Genomic DNA, 26,385 nt, shown 5'->3' on the forward strand with positions numbered 1-26,385 from the left:
TTTGTAACATAATAAAAAGTCACAAGTATGTAGATTTATAGTAATCAGAAATATAACCCCTTCCCTTTAACTTGCTTTTTCTCTACAGGACTAAAATCATTTATAGATATTCCAAATGTCCATATTGCAGCCAGTATATAAAGACAAATTCAGAAATGCATATTAATTTAGGTGAAGGAATGACTGAGCCTATTTATTATTAAATATTAATAGTAATAATTAAATAATACTGACTCTACTGTAAAGTTTATCATCTATTATAAATACAAAATTCATAGGTGCATTTTATTAGGAGTTATCATTTATTATGTTTTTAAATGCAGCAATAAAATAGAATCCTTTGTTTATTCTGTATACAGGAAAAATTCAATTTTCTATTTATACATTTCATTTCCTAATATGTACAATCAAAGAAATAGAATAGTTGTTCATAAAAACAATCATATAATCAGAACTTGCCTGAAATTAATAATTCCTTATGACTTAATTGTGGTAAACAAAACATTCTCATAATACTTTGATGTATGTTATACTTCAATAAAATGGTTTAAAAAATGCAGTTACACATGATTTGGAAAAAAGTACTGTCAATAAGAATATCTGAATTATTTTTTAAATAAATCAAGAAAAGAAGATAATGCAAGTGTCTTAAAGGTGTCAGAAATTTACATTTAGTCACAAAGTTCACAAAATATGAGTGAATTACATTAACAGGCACAGGTGAAAACAATTATAAGAGTTAAGTATAGTACGTGAGAATAGATTTTCTTGCTAAATCAATGTGTACTCACCCCTTGGAGCCCTTGGAACTGAATTGAAGGTCGAAAAGGAATTACATTCTGTTAAAAGAAACATAAGAAATAAACAGGTCAAACTTGATTACTGTGACACAGAATTAAATTTTTAAACTTTAAATCATGCATTTGCTCAGTGCTATAGTTTGTGAAAATACCTTTCCATTATATACTTAGGTTTACATGTCATTTTATTAAGATGCCTTGATGAACAGTAGCACTGTTGACATTTCTCTGAATAACACATGTATCTTTTGGCAGTACAGCTGATCATGTTTTTGAAAATGACCAAATGATTTGGCAAAAATATGATTAGTATACTAATCCAATTTTACATGGGAAAAAAACATACTCTTGCTTAGTTTCTTCATGTTTTTAACAGGGGTGGAGACAGTAAAGTGATAACTGGAAGAACTTTGCAAAACCCTAATAGGATACTAGAAATATAAAATTAAAGTATTTGAGATTGAACTACGGTTTCTATTTTCTCACATTTTACCAGAGATTAGTTCTTAGTTAAGGGTCAAACAGGTTACCAATTTTCTCACAAGAATCTCACTAGGAGAATATTATAATTTCTAGAACAATATTTTGTTTTATTATGATAGTTTTAATATTTTAAGAAAGCTGTAATTGTAAAATCTTCCATAGTCTCAGACATAATTTCCCGTATCTTAAGTCACCAGTATGTTTTCCTACGGGAATGCTTTTCCAAATTGTTAACAGAATTCACAAAGAAATCAGACATGGGTAACATTTAATAATAACACATCAGCCTGTAAACTATTCTTCATACTCGTATATCCAAAGCCAATGCACAAAAACAGGAACAGTTGTTTCTGGTCTCAACTTGATCTCCAGTAAAAATACAGAGACAGGCATCCAAGTGCCCCTCCCTTCAGCCACTGCACATTACCTACTACTCTGTTACTTTCCAAAACTTCTCTGCAGATTTAAAAAATTTTTAATAAGGATTACAATTAACTGAAGAGAAAAAAGGAAAGGATGAGTATAGGTCATCTGAATATAAAAGCACATGGTAACATTAACAGTTGTATTATTATTTATATAAATGGATAAACATCTTGGAAAAAACATTAATAGATACTGTTATCATTATTTTACCACCGTAAAATGATCATTTAACTCTGAACTTATCAGCAGACTCTAAGTACCGCTTGTAACAAATTCATTTCTCGGTGTGTGAGAAGTGGGTTTTTTAAAAAAAGGAAAATAAAAGCTAATTATTAAAATTTTAAAATAATTTTTAGTAGTGATTCATTGTAATTCATGGTCTTTTATGAAAATATAACATATAGATTAATGCTAGGATTTCCTTAGAGACAGAAAACGATACCCAAACCTACCTTCCATAGCTAAACTTCTTCCTGAACTAATGGCATTGTGTCTGCTAAAGCCCAGGGGAGCCCCTCTTCCTGTAGAAGTTAGGTCACCCTACATTTTAATCATTAGAGAATGATTAAATACTAGGCTAAGTACTACCAGGAGGTATAGTAAGAACTCTCAAAAAAGGAGAGAAGAATATGGGTTAGAAGAGATACTAGGAAAGCCAAAGGTCTTGTGAAAAGGTGGATCTTGGGTAGCAATTTAGAAAAGACAAAATCCAGGGAGAAGTGCCCTGCCTGGACAGAAAAGCAAGGAGACAGGAATGGGTACAATGTGGGCAGAGGGCAATTGTCTATGTGTGTACAGAGTTCTTTCATACTTGAAACACTACACAAAGGATAAGAATTGGACCTGGAAATCCCTGTCTAATCTTTCCTTGGGCTCAAAATGTGTCTTCAGTTTTAGCTTCTATCCACTACAGAGTAAATAGGATGAACAGTAATTTCAATTTCAGACCTCTGGGATTTCAAAAGGCTCATCACCCTGTGAAATAACCCTACCCTAATCCCCACCATTACCCCCTCAGGCAGGGCCTTTGACCTGATAAGCAATTGGGTGCTCTTCTAATTTTTGGAACAAGTTGCTGAAAGAAGTGTTTCAGGGTAAGTAGCTTTCAGTCATGTGTAAGAAAGATGGAGATGGACAGATCAGAGATCAGCTCCAGGGGATACTTTCTTTAGAAATACTCGGGTGATAAGGGCCTAAATTAGTATGACTTCATCTGTAGCAAACACGAGTTTGTGGAATGGACTGACATTCCCAAGAAAGAATGATAAAACGGGATGAAAGTCTGAATACCAGGCACCAAAGAAAAATGAGGCAAAGGTGGCTGCAGGGCTCCCCCATCTTCATCTATGGCCCAGTCAGCCCCAAACCTCAGACTAAGCTCTTAGTCTCTACTTTGACAATCTCTGCCTATTTCAGGCCCCTATCACCAACCACTAGATAAAGGCCTTCCTTCCTTCCTTCCTTCAACTCCTTCCAAATCCTGGCTCATCATTCAAATAGCTGGCAGAAGCTCTCTCAGACAACCCTCAGCATGTTACACAGCCTGCAGTGGGTTCCATCAAAGAAAGCAAACTCTTCCACATAGAAAACAGACCTGCCATGTACAGAACCAACCAATTTCATCTTCTACTTCCTCCAAACTGTGGCTTAGCCATGTTAACCTTTTTGTCTGTTTGCTCTGTGAATGTTTTCTTCTCTATTATTCTACCTCCTTCCTGTTTCTTCCACCTGGCATACCTTCCCAAACACATTTTGCCAATCCATGCTACACTCACTTAACATTTCAAGTTTAAGATTAATTTAGTCAGCTAGACTTTCCTCTGGATATATCAGGAATGAAAAACTCAATGTTTAATAACACATGGCAGGTAAATGTGAGAGCAACAAGGAATAGTGAACACCTTAAGAATAAATGCCCAACCTAGAAAGGATTCAAATTTTTAAAAGTTAAATCTTTCTCAGCCAAACAAAACACTGCTGCCACCACTTCGCTAATTCTGTCCTATGCCCACTTTGAGTTAACTCCTATTAGCTATTTTTCCAGAAGCCTGTGTCTACAATTCTAATATACTGGGGGTGTATTTTTTCACAGGCTGTTTTACTCCTAGCTGTTTTGATAAAGAGAAGCCTAGCACATATTTAACTTACAAGTATCTATCTACATTATGCTCAGCTAAAATATATATACATATATAAAATTTTGTGGCTATGTTCTCTTTATATACATGGTACACACTATACATATTATATCCTTACAGATTACTATTCAGGGTTGTACAGATAAAACCGTACAACTATACTTTATATCAATTTAGGAACTATTAAGAATAATTTTTACTTTATCCACGTTTTGCCTTATCACTGAATTTAGAACCTAACCTCCTGATTTGCTTATTGTCTTATTTGTACTGCTTGATTCCTCAACAAAAATGGTAATGTTTGTTCACATAGTTTTGTAATGCACAGAGCATGTTTCTACCCATTGTCTTAAATGAGCCTTCTAAAACCAGCCCTGGGTGATAAGAAAACATCATTATTCCCCATTTCAGAAGAGGAGATAAATGAGTCTACAGTAGGTAAAGTGTGTTGCTCAGGATCATCAAACTAGTGATTAGCAGAGCTGGACCACAAATTCACCTGAATCTCAAATACAGAACCCCTTCACTTTCTTGCTTCTCTAGAAGGTTACCTCCTAGTGCTGAACATTTCAAAGCTCATAAATGCTCATTCAGTTCTTTTGGCATTCTGTTTCCAAAGAAAATGAATTTCATAAAATCATTACAATTTCCAAAGTTCAGTTCCTGGTGAAAAAATAATAGGTTTTGTTTTCTGATATAAGGACTATGCATAATAAGGAACACATATAAATATTTGTGCTAGCATTTTTCATTAACAAATAATAAAACCCTAGTTTGTGTTTAAATGTACCAATGCCTGTACATTAACAAGATTTTTAAAAATAAAATTGTATAAAACAAATTTAGAAAATAATAATAAAACCCTTATCTATGGAATAGTTTTTGGGTGCTTAACCAAACTGGACAAACTAAGATCACTGTTACTAAAAAAATACTTTAAGATATCTGACAAACACTGATGAACCTCAAAGGGAAGGAGGAAGGTGGGGTGGGAAGAGAAAAACCAAAGAACTTATATGCATAACCAATAGACACAGACAATACTGTGGGGAAGGCAGGAGGGGGACAGGAGTGGGGGGGGTCAAGGGGGGACATCTGTAATTTATTCAACAATAAAGATAAGTTTAAAAAGAAAAAAAAAAGAGCCTTGGACGCTTTGGCTCAGCGGTTGGAGCATCGGCCTGCAGACAAGAGAGTCCTGGGTTCAGTTCGCACTAGGGAAAAAAAAAAGATCTGACAACCTAGAAGAGAAAAATACATATAAGAACCTAAAATGCTTTATTGCTCTTAATCCCAATTTTAGATAAGATGTAACTAGGCTATAGTTCTTGAATGTTTTTTAAAAATGCAAAAGGCAGCTAGAACTCTATACCACTTACATGCATCTGACCACTGTGTTAATGGGAGAGCTACTATAAATAAGTTCTAAAAGTCAAAATAAGCAAATGATTCAAGCATGTTAGTTTGCTATCTAAATGAGTTTTCTTTTTAATTTTTTTTTTTTTTAATCCTCATCCGAGGACATTCCTCCACCCTTTGTTCAGATAGAGTGGGAGGGAGGGAGAGGGAGAAGGAGAGAGACAGAGAGAGAGAGAGAGAGAAACATTGACATGAAAGGGACACATCAAGTGGCTGCCACCCGCACGACCAACCAGGGCCAGGGACAAATTGCAACCGAGGTACGCGCCCTTAGCAGGAACCGAACCCGGGCCTCTCTGGACTGCAGGCCGACGCTCTAACTGCTGAGCCAAACCGGCCAGGGATATCTAAATGTTTTTAAGTCTAAGTTTAACTGCACAAATTTGAACTTAGTGTATATTTTTTAAATACAGTTGGCTGGTGTGGCTGAGTAGGTTAAGTGTCATGCATCAAGAGGTCATTTGTTAGATTCCTAGTCAGGGCACATGCTGGGTTGTGGGCTTGATCCCCTGTAGGGGGCATGCAGGAGGAAGCTAATGGATGCCCCTCCCCCCCAAATCAATAAAATCCCATTTAAAACAATAAATAAATAAATAAAAGATTATGTAAATACAGGTGGCCTAATATGCTATGTCATGCTATGAAAATGTTTAACTCACTAAGTACATTCCTATTACAGATGAGTTTCAATAGGACTTCAACTTTTGATTTTCAGTTTTAATTAGATATTGACATCAGGTAGCTCTTTTATTATTATTTTTATTAAAATTTTTTTTTCTATTAATTTTAGAAAGAAAGGAGGGGGGGAGAGAGGGAGAGAGAAACATCGATGAGAGAGACTATCGACTGGCTGCCTCCTGCATGCCCCCCACTGGGGATTTGGTCCACAACCTGGGCATGTGCCCTGAACTGAACTAGTGACCTCTTGGTGCATGGGTAGACACTTAACCACTGAGCCACACTGGCCGGGCTCAAGTAGCTCTTTTAAAAATCAAGTAACACTAGGGTTTAACTGAATAGTAGTCAAGCTATAATCTAAATAAGATTGTGATCTAGCATATTCATCCAGCCAAGAAACAATGCAGACTAGAACTGGCTAGAAAACTCCTTTGGATAAATGCTTCAACAACCTGATAAAGGTGATGTTTTACACTCAAAAGGTCTGTTAAAATCTAAGTCCTTCCACGGCTTTCAGAGCTCCCAGAATTAACCTCCTATATCTCTTAGAAAACACAGGGCATCCTTAAGCAAAAATAAAAGTATAGACAATACCAAAATGCTCAAAAGTTTGATTATACTCTTAACATCCGCCATTACAAGCCAATTCTACTACAACAAATTTGTCCTATGTGCATTTATTTTTGGGGACTATTCCTTGCAATATATCAGGACTATAAAAGTAATATGTAATTTACTAAGTAATCTAAATTTACTAATACTAATTTCTGACATAATTCTTGTAGAGTGAGAGATAAGGAGCAAAGCTCAGGTTTCTTTGGAGTTAAATAAAAGAAAGTCATCCTATAGAAGTTGTTATAACCATCTTTTGATTGTTTACATATTACTTATGCATGCAGACAAATTAAATCTATGGTTATTTTTTCTCTATCAATCACCATTGTTTTTGTGAATATACAAGCATAAGAAATAGCATTTTTGGCCCCCCAAAAAAGTGATTTCTCTATGAAACACATTATAGAGATTTTTCTAACTTTATTCCTTAAGGGTAGAGATATATTTGAAACACCTTCTGATTCCCTTCTGAACCCACTGTGGAACTCTGACTTAACTCAAAGTTGACTCTTGAATTATTCTTGAATTACTTAATTTAAGAATTCTTGAATTATTTAAAATCGATCAACCAGTATTTATTAAATACTTGATATTTATCTGAATACATAAGCTGCCTTATCAATTTTGATAAAGACAGTTCTAAACAAATTCCAAAGTCAAATACAATATTGAAACTTTGCCCAAACCAGAAGACTCTCTACAAAAGGTGATTGCTTTACATGGGATTATTTTAAGAAACAATTATAGCTACCTAGTCACTATTTATTAAGTGCTTAAAATGTGTCAGGCACTATAATCATTTTTACTATCACTTCTGAGAATTCTCAGAACATCCTTGTGGGGTAGACACTATTATTTCCACTTCTCAGGTACATCCTATGAATTACCTAAGGTTACATATCTAACAAGTTACCTGGGACTCAAATCCTACCTAGCCTGTTTCACTTGAAGAATGTGTTCTTAACCGCCCTTTATACAGCTAAGGGGTGGGTTAAGAACTCTTGCCTCTCCTTAACATAGTTATATGTGAAACATCTGAAAGCTAGAGATTAAAACCTGATAAGAATTGAGAGCTTTTGGGGAAATCACTTGTTTTGATTTTGCACTATAGCTTAAGGAAAATATCAGATACTTGGATTTGTTTTAATTTGCGCAAGTAAATAGCAAAAAGTATTTATACAATTTGGGAAACAATTTGTATAAGATAGACTATATTTCTTTCCTAAAAGAGGTACTATTTTATAACTTGTGGTTTTGACTTTTTAATTTAAAAAGTCATTTTGTTCTGTTCTTTAAAACATCTGATAGAAAAACCAGACTATTTAAACATTATATTTTAACCATTGTAATAAAAAATTATATAGGCAGGAGATGAGAAGAGGAAGAAAGAAAATTAGAGCTAATGTAGGAAACAGCACAGGCAATCAGGCTGTTGATCATGAAGAAATCAAATATACTCAGCTCTTGTCATAAACTGGTAATATGCTAGAATGACAGCATGAATGTAAAATTTAGAGATAATCCAAAGCTGTCTTAATAAAAGGTGTCTCTTTCTGTGCACTCAATCTTTTATTAGATGCCCCCCTAAGTCATTAAGCTTCACAAAATCTAGTATTTTGCTTTGTGAGTCAATCCAACCTTACCTGTAGGAGAAACTCCTTTTCTCAAGATTTAGAAGAATCAGATTAAATAGCATATGGAATAAAGAATAATTTCTTTCTGGTCATTATAGCAAAGAGTAAAATATAAAAGGGATTACCAAAACAGTAATGAGAAGAGGTAAAAAACTTAATGTATTTAACACTATCCAATGAGAAGAGGTCACAAACCCAATCTATTTAACACAATCTTTGTTTTGAAAGATTGCTTCTGGCAAACTGTAGCTCATGCAGGCCACATTTTAAAAAACATTATTGTTGTCTTAAATCTTTTTATTTCAAATAACTCTTAAAGGAACACAGAAGGCCAAAATCTAAACTGAACAACTAGCTAAAAAGTTAGTTACTGTGAATAAGCCTTTAAACCAACAATACTTGAATCATAATATCCTCTCATTTCTTTCCAAAATGTGGGCTTTATAATTGTAAAACAAGCTTACATGCCAAATCTGACTATAAACATAAATGAAGATTTATTCCCTGTGATCATAATCTCTAGAGCAGAAGTGTAAGGAAAGCAGTAAAATAAGCTTGGATTCAAAGATGGAGATTATTTTTAAAATACTAGAAATTGCTAAAATGAAGCATCAAAAAGACTTTTACAAGGGAGCTATCAGAAAGCTTGAAATCAGGACACTACATGATCAGACTGGTTTAAACAGATCATTCTGGTTGCTGTATGGAGAATATATTGTGGGGGAAAGAGTGGGAACTTGGAGGCCAGCTGGAAGTCCATGGCAGTGGTCCTCAAGAGAGACAATGATGCCTAGGACTAGAGTGGTGATGATTGATGGAGTCTGATTTTATTTTATATTTATTTTTATTTTTTATTCTACAAACATTTATTGAACTTATACTATGTGCCAGGCAAAATGTCAGATGGTGTGAAATTAAAAATTAAAATTTAATTGGGTAAGGAAGAAACACACATGTAAACAATTACAATGAAGTGATATGGTGTCATGAGAGAAGAAAGATACAGTCCAATCTCTGTAGGTAGGATCAGAACAGCCCTATAGAGGAAGTGAGTGAGACTTGAAAGATGAGTAGGAATTTGTCAAGCAGACAAGGGTCAGATGTCTGTGTAGGCTTGTTTGGGGGAAGATATTTCTGGTGTACAGCACATTGAAAATGGGCAGAAACACAAAACAACATTGTTATAATTGGAGTACAACATGCTATGAGGAACTTAATGAGAGAAAAGTCTGAGAGGAAGGCAGAAGCCTGAATATAAGGGATTATATATTATGCTAAGAAGCTTGTCTTCATTTACTAGGTGATGGGGATGATGGAGTTAGATATTAGATAATTAAAGAATGATAGGACTTTTGGATGGACCAAAGAAGTGAAGAAAAAAAAAAAAAAAAAAAGAGGAGACAAATCAAGGATTACTAGTTAATCCCACTTAATAAAATGAGAAACATTCAGAAAAATATAAGTTTGAATCGTGAAATCAAGAATTGTTTTTGGATCTGCTAAATCAGGGATACCTATTAAACTTTGATAAGGAGATGAGGTGTTGGAAGTTAAATGCCTGGAGATGGAGGAAGGTCAGAGTTGGACATAATATTTGGAAATCATTAACAAATGGTGGCATTTAAATCCATATGACTAAATAAGCTCACCTGAGGAGAGTGAATAAAGAGAAGGGACCTGGAACCTCTAGCATTCAGAGACTAGTCAGCAGAACAGACTGGTGAATAGGCAGGGAGGCAGGAGGACAATCAGGATAGTATTTCTAAAAGGAAGGAGTGGTCAACAGGATGGAATGCTGCTGAGGTCAGGTAAGACAGGTACAGAAAGATGACACCTGGACTTGGTAACAAGTGTTTTAGGCAGTCTCAGGAGAGTGGTAGAGACAGCCCAACTGGAGTGGGCTGAGCAGAGGATGAGAAGTGAAAAAGTAGACACTGCTTCTCAGGCACATCCTCAAACACAATCATTTTCTTTTTAGATGTCCCCCTTGAAAAAAGACTTTATTGCACTTTTTCCCCCATACGTCTGCACTTTCTTGATGGCAGGGACTATCAATAACTTATTAATCTTTGTATGTCCAGTGTCTATTTCTATATTTGGCACATGTCAGAAGATTAATAAACATTTGCTAAATGAATATTTGGTAGTTATGATTCTGACTTCATCTTTTATTTAAAAAAACCTCAAGATATGATACCTGGGTTTTTATTACAAGGATATGTTTTCTGGTTCTCTGAGGCATCAGGGTTTCCAATAATTAAAACCAAAAGCAATGATACTAAGTAAATGTTATTTTAAAATATGCTAACATATTTAGATCCTAAAGTATCTTGGTGAATCTTATTAAAAATTTCAAGCATGGCTGTGAAGAAGTCTTCTAGCTAAGGTTATCTCAAGGACCATGAACCACACATTCATAGCTAGTCCATGACAATGTGTATGTATGACAAAAGCATTATGTACTCATGATAATCTTTTGTTTTATTTTTCACAATGAAACTGTCAAACAAAAAAGAAAGAACAAAAACACTAAAACAGGACTTCTGGTCAAGATGGCAGCATAAGTAAATGTGGTACTCGCCTCCTCCCACAACCATATCAAAATTAAAACTGAACTAAAGAACAACTATCATTCAGAACCACCTGACATCGAGCTGAATGGAAGTCCTACAATGACGAAATTAAAGCAGCAGCCACATGGAGACTGGTAGGAGGGGCGGAGGGGCTGGTCCCACACCCACCTGTGGCAGATAAAAATCAGGAGGATACCTCAACTGGGAAGGTCCTCTCTGAGGACTGAGGGGTCCCTGTCCCATACCAGGGACCCAGCTCAGGGTTTCAGTGCCAGGAAGAGAAATCCTCATCACTTCTGGCTGTAAAAACCAGCGGGAATTGAGATTGAGGGAGGCTGAGGCTTCAAGAGCCCCAGGCAGTACCTCTTAAAGGACCTGAGCAAAGACTTACTCAGACTTGCACCCTCCAGGCTCCAGCTTGGGGAGGCAGTTTGAAAGACACCAGAGACATACAGTGAAGAACTGAGTTGTTTGGCATCTGGGCAGAGCTAGAGAGGCAGCTTTATCCAGGACAGACTTGCTGTCAGAGGCCTTTGACCCTTTGGTGAGCCCTTTCCTGGGGAAGAAAACAGCTGCCATATCTGTGACTCCAGCAACCTGGCTCACACTGTTTGCCTTGCCCTGGTGATTCCCTGAGGCCCTGCCCCACCCAACCTTTGGGCCCACCCAAGCTGTTTCCAATGGCTTTACCATAGGATTGGCCTGTCTTGGAACCTATTTCAGATTTTCCTAAAATCTCTCAAACAAGCAGTATCTGGGCTTAGTGAGCCCATTACCTCTTGTTAAGTGGCCTTAGGCCTGGCACTAGAAGCAGCCAGCCTTGGTTCACAACTTGGCTTTTCCTGGGCACCTCCAAATCCAGCACAAGAAGCAGCCACTGGCAGATCACTTTGTAGCCCATGCTAGGAGGCCCCGGGTAGAACACAGGCAGTGGCTGACCTTGCCCCAGAGCCAGCACACCCAGTGGACAGCTTCAGACCACATTGAAGCACTACCACCCAACCACCTCCATAAGTGACACACTCAATGAGTCGACTCAATGGGTACCAGAGCACTCCTGAAGTTAAGTCTTGCTCTGTGTGGTGGGCCCCTACACAGTTGATCCTCCAAGGGAGGCAGAGATCAGCGGTCAGTGGGCACAGCCAGTCCTTGAAGCTGATCAGCCTGAGTATATCCCTCCCATTAACATGCCAAGAGCAATCAAGACTCAATTATAATAGAAGGGTATATAGTCTACATGAAGGGTACACCTCGAGGGCCCAGCTGGGTGGTCAGAAAAGCTGTGCCACTGGTTCCTACAGGACACCTACAACAACAGGCGATCCTACAAAGCCTAGGAGACATAGCAACTCCACCTAATATGTAGAAACAATCACAGGGAAGTAGCCAAAATGAGGGGACAAAGAAACATGAACCAAATGAAAGAAAAGAACAAAATTCTAGGAAAAGAACTAAATAAAATGAAGGTATGCAATCAATTAGATGCAGAGTTCAAACGCTGGTTATAAGGATGCTAAAGGAACTTAGTGAGAACTTCAAGGAACTTAGTGAGAACTTCAAGGAACTTAAAGAGAACTCCGAGGAACTTAGTGACAACATCAACATAAAAAAGGACTAGTCAGAAATGAAGGATGCACTAATTGAAATAAAGAATAACTTACAGAGAATCAGTAGTAGAGCAGGTAAAGCCAAGAAGCAAACCATTGATTTAGAATATATGAAAGCAAAAAACACCCAATCAGAACAGCAAAAAAGAAAAAGAATCCAAAAAATGAGGACAGTGTAAGGAGCCTCTGGGACAACTTCAAGCATGCCAACATTTGCATCATGGGAGTGCCGGAAGAAAAGAGAGAGCAAGAAATTCAAAACCTATTTGAAACAATAATGACAGAAAACTTCCCTAACTTGGTGAAGGAAACTGACATACAAGTCCAGGAAGCACAGAGAGTCCCAAACAAGATGAACCCAATGAAGTCCACACCAAGACATATCATCATCAAAATGCCAAAGTTTAAAGACAAAGAGAGAATCTTAAAAGCAGCAAGAGAAAAGCAGTTCGTTACATACAAAGGAGCTCCCATAAGACTGTTAACTGATTTGTTTAAAGAAACTCTGCAGGCCAGAAAGGAATGGCAAGAGATATTTAAGGTGATGAAAAGTAACAACCTACAACCAAGATTACTCTACCCTGCAAAGCTATCATTTAGAATCGATGGACATATAGTTCCCTAAACAAGAAAAAGCTAAAGGAGTTCATCACCACCAAACCAGTATTATATAAAATGTTGAAAGGTCTTCTTGAAAAAGAACAAAAATATGAACAATGACATGGCAATCAATACATATCAATCAACAACTGAATCTACAAACAAATGAGCAAGCAGAACAGGAACAGACTCATACAGAGAACTTTTTGTTGCTTGCTAGATGGGAAGGAGCTGGAAGAGATGGGTGAAAAAGATGAAGGAATTAAGAAGTACAAATTGGTTGTTAGACTGATGAACCTTAAAGGAAAGGGGGGTGGGAGGGTGGGATGAGATAAACCAAAGAACTTCAATGAATGTATGCATAACCAATGGATACAGACTACAGTGTGGGGAAGGCAGGAGGGGGGTGAGATTGGGGAGGAGGGAGTCAATGGGGAAAAAAGGGGGGGACATCTGTAATACATTCAACAATAAAGAAAACAAAAACAAAAACAAAAAAACACGCTAAAACAAATGCAGGTAATACAGAAAAAGTGAAAACATTGATCCTTTCAAAGCCTTTAGAAATAATTTAAAAATGATGCTTGAAATACATCCAGGTACATTATAGTTACTTAACGTTTCAATAATCATCAGGGACAGAAACCATAGGTCTCATCTTCATGTTAAAATCAAATTTGCTTTTCATATTATCTGTGCTCCATGATGGTTTTAAGTGCAATTTATAAAGAAGGTTATTGAATGAAGGAAGTCTATAAATATACAAACAAAATTTTTTAAATCCCTGCTCAAAACCAAAATGTCTTCTATATAATAATTCCAATTTCCCCCAAAATATCACCAATCCCCTATATTTCCATCCAAATATAAGTTTATATGAGACATGTAAACAATATAATATTGTTCTAGTCTAGCCTTAAACCCAAAATATACTTCTCAAATACAAAACATCTAATCAAACCTAAGTATCTTAATCACCAAACAAAGGAGATGATTGTTCATTAAAATGAACACCCCCACCCCCACCCCAGTCTCCCTACTGCATCTGATTTCCCTTTTACTACTAAGGGTACCTACCCCTCCTAGAGCTGATGGCTAGAAATCTCAATTTAACCCTATTCCTTTAAAACCTGTTGTTAAATTCTATAGATTCTATTCATCTCTAATGCCTCCCACAAGCATCTACTTTAGACCAAAATCATCTCTGGCCTGAACCACATACTTCTTTGTAACTTGTCTATATCCTTCCAGATTTAACTTATATTCATCATGCACACTGAGGTCAGAATAATCCAAAACATAGCTCAAATCACCTTAAATTTCTACTCAGTGTCTTCCCAGTGTTGACAAAATAATATCCAACCTGCTCCAATCTGCCTTTCCTCTCTAAATCCAACTACATTTTTCTCCTTCCCTCCAGATAAAGAGGAACAGGGTCAACCACACAATTCTCAGAGCCTGCTCTAGCTTTTCTACTGCTGTCCTTTCCTTGCCTGTGCCACTCCCTCTGTTGGAAATGTGGTCTCCATCTAGTCTCTGCCTGCTAAAATCTTGCTAAAATCTGTTAAGACCCCAGTATGATCTTTAGACCAATAACATAGGATCCCCCAAAAGAAAACAAACTATGGCATTTGTTTACCAATCAAGCTCTATGAAACTCTAGCTCTAGCTCTATGAAACTCTGACTGTAGAGTCCAAGGTGCTAATTTGATTTATGAATCTTTAAGGAGCATACAGCCTAATTAATGAGATTCTCTTATATCTTATATTATACTGCTAGCCAGGAAATGCTAGATTTGGCCTTTGCTGGCAAAGTATTAATAGTGGACCTTAAACCAGTTCTTCCTAAAGATTTAACACTGGCTCTCAAGAGCCATAATCCCACAACAGAAATTATAGATAGGTAAATAAAGTGGAAGGGAGGGAGAGAGCAAATGAAAAGAAAGGCAGAGCCATTCTTCCTAGTAAATTTGACCTGAGTTATGCCGTGCTCCTTAGCTTCAATTTGGCTGTGGAGACATGGCCATTAAATTATTGTATTCTATTTCAGACCTGCTTTCCTAGATTTTTGTTTAAGTCATAGGAAATGTCATATGGAGCTAGAGGTGTGCAGGAGAGTCAAATGTAGAGTTATATACATGCTGTTTTCTTTACTCTAAAACTAACTTAGCTCATCTTAAATGCAGAAATGCCCCAAATGTCATATTTTAGGGACATCTCAAATACTGCAAATACGTTTGGCTCAAAATGGCAAATAAGTGTGATAAACTCTGGTGCCAGGCCTGAGCCTTGCTGTTGTCACTGTGAATTGTTAAAATGACCCAGCATTGGTTTAGCTGAAATTCTCATTTTCCTCCCCCTGCTGGCTTTATCACAAATTACCTAATAAGTGCTTTGAGCACAAGTTCCATAGCACAAATGGAAAGGCTTAAATCTGGTGCTTGTCCTTCAGTAAGCTTTCCTGTAAATCATTCCAGGAATTTTGTACCCCTTTACTTTAAAATTCTTTTCTTGAACATGTTCTAATCCTTCACATATATTCTTTCTTTCTCCTTCGAATTCTGGTGCCAAGATTCCCTGTCTATCTTTTAAGTCAGTCTGGCTACTGCTTTTCACTGGGAGGAGCACCCACCTTTGCACTGAACACCTGATCATCTGAATTAACTTTTCAATCATACTGCAATATGGGCACAAACTTGACTTTACTTGATTAAAGAGCATTTTAAGACAGAGTTCGTCCAGAATATATGTCTTAGTTAAAAGTCAGTAAGATTAACTTATTTAAATTAAACCTGGCTATATTTTAAAAGTGCAACAAAAGGAATGTGCTAATGCAAACCTCATTGTTTTACTTAACATGTTCAGATGACAGTGGCAGGTCTGGATGCTAGAATGGTACCTTCAGGAGAACAGGGTCTTTGTAGTATTTATAAGGTAGATTATTTAACACACACACACACACACATACACACACACACACAATTGAGGACAGCAAAAAAAGGGAAGAGATAAGGAAAAAGTAAAGTATGAGTCTTTTCTCTGCCTTAAACCACAATTAATCAAATGATGCAAAGTTCTCCTGGCAGAATAAAAGGCTAAGGAAAAGAAATCACCCCATGACCTGTGAGATCAGTGATTTTAAAAGGTCAAGTAACATGCCCTGGCCAGTTTGGCTCAGCGGTTAGAGCTTCGGCCTGTGGTCCAGAGAGACCTGGGTTCGGTTCCCGCTAAGGGCATGTACCTCGGTTGCAGTTTGTCCTCGGCCCTGGCTGGGTTGTGCTGGTGGCAACCACTCGATATGTCCCTTTCATGTCGATGTTTCTCTCTCTCTCTCTCCCTCCCTCCCACTCTATCTTAACAAAATATGGAAGAATGTCCTTGGGTGAGAATAAAAAAAATAAAATAAAAAGATCAACCAACACATTAAAGTGAGCTACTATGAAAAACATTACATTGGAGGTTTAAATAAGACTTTATGCTTTGATTGAAAATAACAGTATCAAGCAATACTGAGAGACACTGAGTTCCTCATGCAAAATTAAATATAAGTATATTTGTACAAACTTTCAAAACACTATTATTTTCCTAGAAGACGCTAATCAAGGCAGGAAAAGTAAGCCAATAATTTAAGTTGACAAGAGAATGTATTAACAGAATCCTTCTGAAAGGTGTCTGCTTTCTGATCTTCAGATAGAGAATGAATAACCAAGCCCCTACCCTAAATGCATCTGTGCACAACTTTTTATGTAATAATTAGATAAACATGATATTATTTGAGCCACCACATTTGAAGCTTTAGGTAAACATTTTTTTAAATAAATTGACAGGCCCTGGCCGGTTTGGCTCAGCGGTTGCAGACCAGAGAGTTCCAGGTTCAGTTCCCACTAGGGGCATGTACCAAAAATAAATAAATAAATAAATAAATAAATAAATAAATAAATAAATAAATAAATTGACAGGCTCAGCAATGAATAGAATCTCCTCAGAATATTTTGATAAGATTTTTGTTACTACTAATAAGTTACACAAATGTTAAAATAAAGCCAGCATTATTGGAAAAATTTAGCTAGCATATATGTTAGAATTTTAGGTTTTAATTTTAAATATAGTTTTAGGATACATTTGTGAGAAATATGTAATTATAGTAATATGTGCTCATTTAAAATATGTAGAAGTTATATAGACCACACAATCACAGACATCAATTTAGGATGACTATCAAGTTGTAATTTGTGATTTTATTTATTTATTTATAGCAATTTGTTCCCTCATCCAAAATAATCTATCTATAGTTAAAAAAAGTAGTTTTGCAATATATCCTCAACATCAATATCAGTATGTCTAAATTTATTCTGCAAACTATAAAAAATAATGTTCCAGTTAACATTTTTTATATAAAATCAATTTGAAACTATTTCTGTACTCAAACTGATTGGAAAACAACTTTCAGGAGATAATTATTCCAACTATAACTATCATTCCTGCACTCACAATGTCTCTCTCCCCCACTCGTCACTGTTTGTTTATTTTTTAAATTTATTTTCTTTTTATCCTCACCCGAGGACATTTTTTCATTTTTTGTTCAGATAGAGTGGGAGGAAGAGAGAGAAAGAGAAACATCAATGTGAAAGGTACACATCGAGTAGCTGCCATGGCATGATCCAACCAGGGCCGGGGACAAACTGCAACCGAGGTACATGCCCTTAGCGGGAACCGAACCCAGGTCTCTCTGGACCACAGGCTGACACTCTAACCGCTGAGCCAAACCGGCCAGGGCTTGTCACTGTTTAAAAATGTTCCCAAGTTAGCATTCTTTTCTTCTCTAAAAATAGAAAACTTGAATAATGAAGGTCAATTAGGGTTTTTTTTGTCTTGTCTCCAATTAAAGATTCTGTTTTCATGAACCCTAAGAATTTCATATACTTAATCAATTATACTTAAAGACCTTTTGTGTTTTGTCTAAATCATAATTTCCTAAAATTCCTGAATTTACCTCCCTGAAGCTTTAGGTCAAGTGGATAATTTCAGAATACAAAATCCAATGGACAAAATAATCTGGATAAAAATAACTCTCTGATGCTTGATTTAGGAAATTGAACTGTTGAAATTTCTGGCTCTTCGAAAGTCATTAGAAAAGGAGGAGTAATAACCATAACCTTGCATAGGCCACTTGTAAAGTGGTCTTTAGAGACCACTTGTAAAGCATTATGTACTTTCTTATCTTAGCACAGGAATAATGGGGACAGTTTTGTCAGAAATTAGAGTCATTTTCCCCCCAGACAGAATAGGCTTGACCACCACTAACTTCTTCCCAACTACCTACCACATGCAACATATTTCTAAACAGCAGCTACAATTTAAAGTCAAGAGCCCTACTTCTGATAAGGGTTAAAGGTGTAAAATACCAAATAAGTATCCTTCTACTGAACAATAAAAGCTCAGCATGAAGCCTACTGCTGGCAACTGTTAACTAAGCCAATGGAGGAGCCCTGGTCTGGCCAGAGCCAGGAAGGGCACTGAGGAAACACTGGTGGAAGGTTTATCTAAATATGCCAGAGGATCCTGCAGTAGTACCAACAGGATGTACAGTCACCTGAAGAGTCTCTCATTTCTTTTTCTCCAGTCTCTTCCTACTTTTTAACTATCTGGAATTAACATTCTCACTCCTTTCCTAGGCCCCAGGGGTCATACACATCAGTGAGCACCGAGGGCCTCTCTGTCACCTCACTCTCCCTGGGTACCATCCCTCCCCCATGGGCCTCCTCAAACACCTCATCCCTGCCAAGAGTACAGTGTCTGTCAATTTTGCTGTAATCAACTGTACAGTTTACCTGTTGTTCTCCCAAAGTTGATCTACTGTTCCCAGAGATGCCTGTGTCAGTCTTTCTTTGCTCCCTGGGACTGTTTCTGACTGGAGGTTGGCCTCTCCCTGCTGGCTTCTTCCTCTCCAGCCTGTTTTTCTCTTTACATCCCCTGACCTACCTTCTTCCCACTGTCATTCCTTCCCATGTCCTCTCCTTGGAACAGGCAATCTTATCTCCATCTTGCAGGGCTGAGTTTCTCTTAGTGTCTGCCTCTGTCCCTCAGCCTGCCTATCTGGCTTCCCCCATATGGGCCTCCATGTTCTATGCTAGTGCTGGTCTCTTCCCTGCAGGTGCACCTGTCTGGGAGTAGCTACTAACACATGCAATATTGTATTTCTTATATATCACTGCATTCCTACTGCTGGATGTACAATGACTTCCCAGCCATACATGAGACATTTTCCCTGCGATTTCATGGTGTGTAGGAAAGTAACTTTCTCCCTCTGCATGCACTCTTCCCTCCCCTCCCAAGTCTGAGAGTGTCTCATTATATGCCTCTCTGGAGGGTAACATATGTGCCCTGAAGTGTATATCCATGTGTCCACTCAATTCTGTGAGTGCCCTCCTGTGAGCTTGCTCACCTCTATCTCTCCTGATGTTGACACCTACACTATCGTGTGAGTTCATGTTCTTCGCAAGCTGTGTACCACTAAATATCTCCCCATGTGTGCATGTTTATGTAGGGGGCCTCTCTGAACAGTGACTGACTCTTCCTTGGCAGAGGTTCACATGCTCCCAGTGAACCAGGATTCACAACTGTTCTGTGGCTCTGCTTGTCTTCCTTCTATGCATTTAAAGTGCCTGGCACTAGTGGGAGCTCAACAGATGTTAAATCTCCACTTTTATCTGAATAACCGAGTCTGCATCTGAGTGTCCCTCTGTGCCTGTTTTATGAGATCAGTTAATTAGAGCATGTTTCCTTGGTATAGACTGGGCTGTTTGTCAGGATGCTGTGAGTTCTATATGTCTCTCCTCTTGGGAGTAAATGTTACCCCTCCCCATATGGTACATACCTCCCCTTATGCAATGTATCCATTCGAGCCTCCCTCATCCACACATGTCCATAAAGGGCTTCCCCACGCGCCCTGGTTGCAGTGTCTCTCTTCTGTGGCTCTCTATCCCTCACTTTTTTGTTTTAACGTGATAATCCATTCCTGGGTTTGTACTCCAATTGCAGAGTATGTGCGTCTGTCTACATGAGCCTTCTCTGTACTAGAGTTGTACATTCCTGGGTCTGGTTCCCGAACACGGTGCGGGGTGAGACACCGGATGCAGTATATCCTACCCCCACCCTCACCCTCGTTCCAGGTGTCTATGTCTGTGGGTTGTACCGAGACGCGGGGCATCTTTCGGGTACGAGAAGCCTCCACGAATCTGGGTGTGTGTAGCTTCCTGGATCGCGGTGTTGGTAGGTCTCAGGAACACAAATCGCCTGTGTCCCCAAGTCTCTAGGAGCGCAGCGGCCGAGTGTGCCCCCCTCCCCACTTGTATGCGGAGTGCCTGTGTCCCAGCTTTTGCTAGTACACGGTGTGCGTCCCCCACGTATGGGAAGTGCCTGTGTCCCCATCTCTGTGAGTACACGGTGTGCCCTGCCACACACGAAGCGCCTATGTCTCTATGTCCCTGCGAGTAGAAAGTGTGTCCCACCTCCATAAGCGGACCGCCTGTGTCCCGGTCTCTGCAAGTCCACTGTGCCTATGAGTTATCCCCAAAACGCGGACGGCTTGTGCCGGCGGATCCATAGAGGTTCATTACCGGAACATTGCGCCCACCCCCCACCCCCACCCCCATCCCCACCCTACCCCCAGCCATAAGCAGCGTGGTTATCTCACTTGTCTCCCTGGTACCTCTCTCCCCCACTGGGACAGAAAAAGCCAGGAAACCCGCAGGCGCCGTCGGAAAGTCCCGCAGCGGAGGCGCAGCCAAGGTAGAGCCGCGGTTGCCTCGGCCCCGCCGCCAGGGGCCGCCCGCCCGCCTGCCTCTCAACGCCCCAGCGCCGGCTGGCCCAGGACGGCGTCTTCTGCGACCCTGCCCAGCCCTGACTCGCCCAGCCTCCGCGGGCGCTGACGGCAGCGGCGGCGAGCCACGGCCCCGCCAGCCCCGCGACGGGTGCCTGGGGCAGGGCAGGCGCGGCCAGGCAGCGAGGGGCGCCCTCTCCCTCCCCCAGCCCAGCCAGCTCACCTTGTGGCTCTGGTAGGTCTCGAGCGCCCGGATCGCCGTCTCGGTGAGCTTCACATGCAGTACGGTGATGTTGTCCTGCCCCAGCCGTCCGCACGACAGCCCATAGCGCTGCTCTTCTCGAAGGCCCGCCGCCCCCCCTGCCGCCATCTTAAACTCCCTGGGGTGCCGCCGCCGACGCCGCTCCGGCTCTAGTCTCCACTGCGGCCGCGGCTGCTCGGGCTTCTGCAGCCGCCGCCACAGCTACGGCCATCCCGCTGCTGACGTACTGTCATATACTGCGCGCAGCCAGACCTCGGGCAGCCACCGCCGCCACCCGCCCCACCCTCCTGCCCCAGGCCCCGCCCTGAGCTCGTCTCACTGGCCCTGTTCCCTGCAGAAACGCCCTCATTGGCCGCCACCCTCACGGGGGCGGAGCCCAAAGTCCCCGGAGTTTTGCTCTCCGGACGGGACGTCCATGAGGTGAGAGAGGTTTACGTCGAAGTGACGCGCTAACTTAATCACATCTTACGTCACGTCTGGTGGTCCTAGCTCACACGCCACGCTTGGCCAGGCGGGCTTGGGGGATCCCCTGCTAACTGGGTGTCCAGGTAGCCTGGTCCGAGCCCTGCCCCTTGCGGGATAGTAGTGGCAGATAGGGGAGAATCTCTTGCTGAGCTGGTGGCCCTGAGAGAGGAGGACCCTCACCCCAAATGTGTGTTCGAGTAAGGACGTCGTCCCCCGACGGTCACGGGGAGAGTGATGTGTGCGTGTGAGGGAGGGTGCTGTAGATGGAGTCACTGGAGAGCTACTCCTTAAAACTCAGTATAGTCCTGTTGAGCGGATGGAATTGGGGAGGACGCCCTTCATAGTCTTTTAACCCTAAACTTGTAATTCGCGAGTCTACCCTAGACTTTGGGTTTGTGTTAGAGTGTGTGGAACATCTTAAGTACAATACCATGCCCAAGGCTTAAATGCCTTTGGTGTGGTGGGTATCGTGCTACAGAAAATTGAACTTCAAGGTCTTTCTCACGCCATAGGAACGTATTCCTTCCCTCTGGAGCTCGCCATGGGGTCAGGGTTGCGTGTGCCTTTTCTTGGAGGGGCGTTCTTGGCTGGGGTGGTATCTCCTTTGAAAAGATCCGGGAAGAGTAGAACTAGCCTCCACCTAAAGTAAAAGAAACATCGACAAATCTCATTCTCTGGTTTTGTTTGAATTGTGTCCATTTTATTTTACAGAGATGTGGGGAAACCTAGCCGGGGTTGACGCTGCAGACGTTGACGAGGGAAGATGGGGGTGTGAGGGCGTGCGGAGGCCGGGCATATTTTCCATTCCGCGCGAGGCTCTGTGCGGGGGCGTGGCTAGAGGAGGGACCTCAGCAGGAGCCCTCTGGAGGCTGTGTGTGGATACACTGACAGGCTTCCCGTCCGAGGGTGAATTAACTGCGTGATCAGAGACACCAGATAAAAACAAACCACTGAAGGTGCTTGAGAATGTTGAAAGGCGGTTTTTTAAAGTTACTTCTAAAAAAATATTGGAACTTTTGTTGTTTCCCTCAGATTGTAAAACCTTGTTGCGTTTTACAGGGATTCCCCAGGAAAATTTATAGGCAGTATTTCCTGTCCTTTTAAATTGGATAAGATTAGAATTTCCAAAAAGGTCCAAGTGGGAATTTTTCATGATTTACACCCTCCTCCCCGCCTCGCCCCTCACATACCTGAATAAATCTATTCCTCAGTCCGCAGACTCTCAAGCATTATTTGTGTACAATATGAATTACTGAACTACTTCTTTTATAGAGAGTATGGGTTAAGTGGAAGCACCTGTATTAAGTGTTGGTTACGTCACAGGAGAGCATTTTAAAAATTGACTTAATTTCAAACCACTAGGATTGGCTAGCTGTTAAGACATTATTAACACTTGTTAATTTAGTTTACTAGGGTGTTAATGATCTTAAATTAATTGAATAGAGAAATTAAGGCAGACACAAAAAATTCAAAAAATAATTTTATACTTGAATTTTTTTTTCTTGTCTGTTTACTTTGATAGGGAAGTATTTACTCTGACATATCTAAAGCCTTAATTATTTGTCAGGGGGAAGAGTTTGACCAGAACAAGTAGAACCTGTATCCCATTGCTTTTCCTGTGAAGGTGGGTAAATCCCCTCCCACATGGTATCTTATTATGGCCTTCTCTTTCTCAGAACCTCTGATGACATCCGGTGTGGGGGAGGATCAAGGGTGGTTTTCACTGTAGTTTTCAAATGTCTTACGTGCAGCCACTTTCTAGTAATTGATTTTATTAATTGTAGTTGAAAAATGTTCTTATACCATGCCCTCATTTAGTGGGTAACAATCTTCCAATGGGTAATAAATTATTGTAGTGAGCTATTGTTTGTAGTTTTCCTCTTTTGAGCTTTTCCACTGTGGAAGGAAACAACCATATGCAAAGTAATATAGTAATCTAGTAGCATTGCATAGTACATATTATGGGCAAGTTTTGATACTGACAAGGGTGATTCCTTTTAAGAGGGCTGATGAAAGTTGCTCTTTGGGAAGCTTGCCATTTTATAGATATTTTCTATATTATTATTCATTTTAAATAATTAACAAATAATTGGTGAATGCCAATTAAGTGTAAAATGATGTAGAGGGTTTTAAAAATGAAATGATATGGTATTTTATTTAAAGGAATTTTCTGTTGGATATGGCAAATGAACTAACATACTAAATCAAAGCAATTAGAGAATTATTAAATGCTAATATGGGTGGTGATGATGATAAGGTCAAAAATTCAAAGAAAGGAAAAGTCTGGAGAGGTTTTTGGAGGTGGTAAAACTTAAATGTCTTTCAAGGGCTGAGTAGATTCTAGATAAGTGGAGGTTGTATAGATGGGGAAAGGCCAACTAAAAATGATCTTAATGATCATTCTAAGTGAACCCATTCATTTTATGAATAAGGAAATTGAGACACCATTAATTTAAAAGCAACTAGCTGTCAAACAAAATTTAAACAGCGAAGGTTATTCAAGCAGCAAATGAATTTATTTGAGAATAGCAGAGGAATTGCAATTTGTTGAACCATAGGCAAGTATGAAGACAAGGGAGGTCAGCTTTTATTGGGTTTTAGAGGGAAATTGGGGAGAGTTGTTTTGAACAGGAGCCTATTGATGGAAAAGGAGAGTTCAAGGTTGTGGCAGTTTCTTATTGGCAGCAAGTGGAGAGCAGTTGCTGGTGCTAAGGCAAGCAGAGAAAAAAATCTTCCTCCTTGCTTGCTATGTAAGCTTCCATGAGTGGTAATGCATGAGAGCCCCCTTCATAGTTTTCTGACTCCAATTTGAATGTTTCTTTCATTCATTTCCACACTACTAACTTATTACAACCAGGAGAGACAGGACTTGAATCCGCTCTGTAAGTGTCCTTCTAGTAACTAGATACACTGAGTGCCTATTATTTGGATTTAATAATTGAGAAAAAAATATGTCTGCCCTGGCCAGTTTGGCTTAGCGGGTGAGCAACGGCCGGGCCAGAAAGTCCCGGGTTCGGTTCCTGCTAGAGGCACGTACCACAAAAAATAAAATAAAATATACATATATATATATGTCTTACATAGTAACTCAATGCAAGAAAAAGACAAAAAGCGAGTCACCTCATGCAGAGCCTGTTCCATCTCTGATGTCTAGTATACAATGCAGGAAGGAGAACGTGTGAATATCAAGGCCTTTGCTGGCCTCCCAGTGCTAGGCCACCTCTCATTCCCAGTTGCTACATACTCACTGACCATTTCTCACTTATCCTTTGGAGCTGAGGTCACCAATTAAGATGCCTTCAGGGACCATTAGGTACTCAAAATGAGTGAAGCAGGCCAGACACAATGCCACAAGAATTGGAGGTGTTGGACAGTGGTAAGTTGTGGGTGTTTAAAGGGCTCATTGGATTTCAGGTGTAGCTGATTGTTGCCAGGTGAAGATGCGGGGGTCCAGTGTTGTCAGAGCTTCTCATTTGTCAAGAAAAGCTGGGAATTGCAGATTTATTTTATTTTAATTTGTTGGCTAACTAAAAGTTTCAATAAACTTTCTGTGGTCATTAAAAGTCTTTGGGCCTAATTAGCCCACAGCTTTCTAGTTTTCAACCTCTGCTTTAGTGATTTCCAATATGAAAGGCCATTCTGTCTTTTTTTTTTTTACTTTATTTTTTAAGCCTTCCTTCCAACCCTCCCTCCCTCCCTCTCCCCCCCTCCCCCCCTCCTCCCTCCCTCCCTCCCTTCCTTCCTTCCTTCCTTCCTTCCTTCCTTCCTTCCTTCCTTCCTTCCTTCCTTCCTTCCTTCCTCACCCGAGGACATTTGTTGATATTTTGTTCAGATAGAGTGGGAGGGAGAGAGAGAGAGAGAAACATCAACGTGAAATGGACACATCGAGTGGTCACCACCCACACAACCCAACCAGGGCCGGGGGCAAACTGCCACCGAGGTACGTGCCCTTAGTGGGAACTGAACCCGGGTCTCTCCAGACCCCAGGCCAATGCTCTAACCGCTGAGCCAAACCAACCAGGGCTCTTTATTGATTTTAGAGAGAGAGGAAGCAAGAGGGAAAGAGAGATAGAAGCATCAATGAGAGAGAACATCAATTGGCTGCCTCCTGCATGTCCCCACTGGGGATCGGGCCCACAACCTGGGCATGTGCCCTGACTGGGAATCAAACTGGGGACCTCCTGGTGCATAGGTCAACACTCAACCACTGAGCCACACTGGCCGGGCAAAGGCCATTCAGTCTTATACCTGTCTTAATAGTTTTGTGAGTTATTTCTTAAAAAACATATAAAAAAGTTTGTACTAATATCTTAATACAAGGTAATGGCTTCTGTTATGATAAGAGAACACAGAGTCTTAGAGTTATAGCAGAGAAGCTCTCTGGAAGAAGAATTTTCAGGTGGAAATAGTTTTCCCTTGGAATTCTCCCTGATGCCTCCTGCCCTGTTGTGTTTCATTCTGCATCATTACACTACTCTCCTGTCAAGACTTTGCTCAGTCCTATGCAAAAATCTCCTCCTTTTCTTGGACACAAATGAAGTAGGAGCTTGATGGTTTTAAAAGAAATTCACTAAATGTTTATAGAGAGTAAAAGTGAAATACCTACAGGAAGGACATAAATATTTTTTGCCTGAACACATATTTTAAGCAGGGCTATTATTGTCATGTATGATTATTTTTTACTCCACTCCATTTAAGTGTAAGAAATATCACATTGCTTTATTTATCATCATTATCATGATCACCATTGATAAATTTGGCTCTGAGTACCCATCCCCCTCTGGAAACAATAAATCCAGAGGTTTCACAAAGGTCTGAATATATGGGGAGGCCTCTCTGGTCTATGTCCATCACTGCTGGTAT

General features: G+C 39.9%; 1 protein-coding gene across 1 annotated transcript in view; it reads right to left on the bottom strand.

The window, feature by feature from the left end:
- Window positions 1-21,265, bottom strand: part of ELL2 (elongation factor for RNA polymerase II 2) — an 85,565-nt gene extending 64,300 nt beyond the window's left edge. Inside the window, exons 1-2 of the mRNA XM_036280484.1 lie at window positions 21,019-21,265; window positions 792-839 (exon numbers count right to left, since the gene is read on the bottom strand). Coding sequence (XP_036136377.1) covers window positions 792-839; window positions 21,019-21,165 — 195 coding nt within the window. The 5' untranslated portion in view covers window positions 21,166-21,265. The remainder of the gene's footprint in view (window positions 1-791; window positions 840-21,018) is intronic.
- Window positions 21,266-26,385: the final 5,120 nt, after the last annotated feature.

This window comes from Molossus molossus, unplaced genomic scaffold, assembly GCF_014108415.1.
Source record: "Molossus molossus isolate mMolMol1 unplaced genomic scaffold, mMolMol1.p scaffold_m16_p_3, whole genome shotgun sequence".
Classification (NCBI taxonomy): Eukaryota; Metazoa; Chordata; class Mammalia; order Chiroptera; family Molossidae; genus Molossus; species Molossus molossus.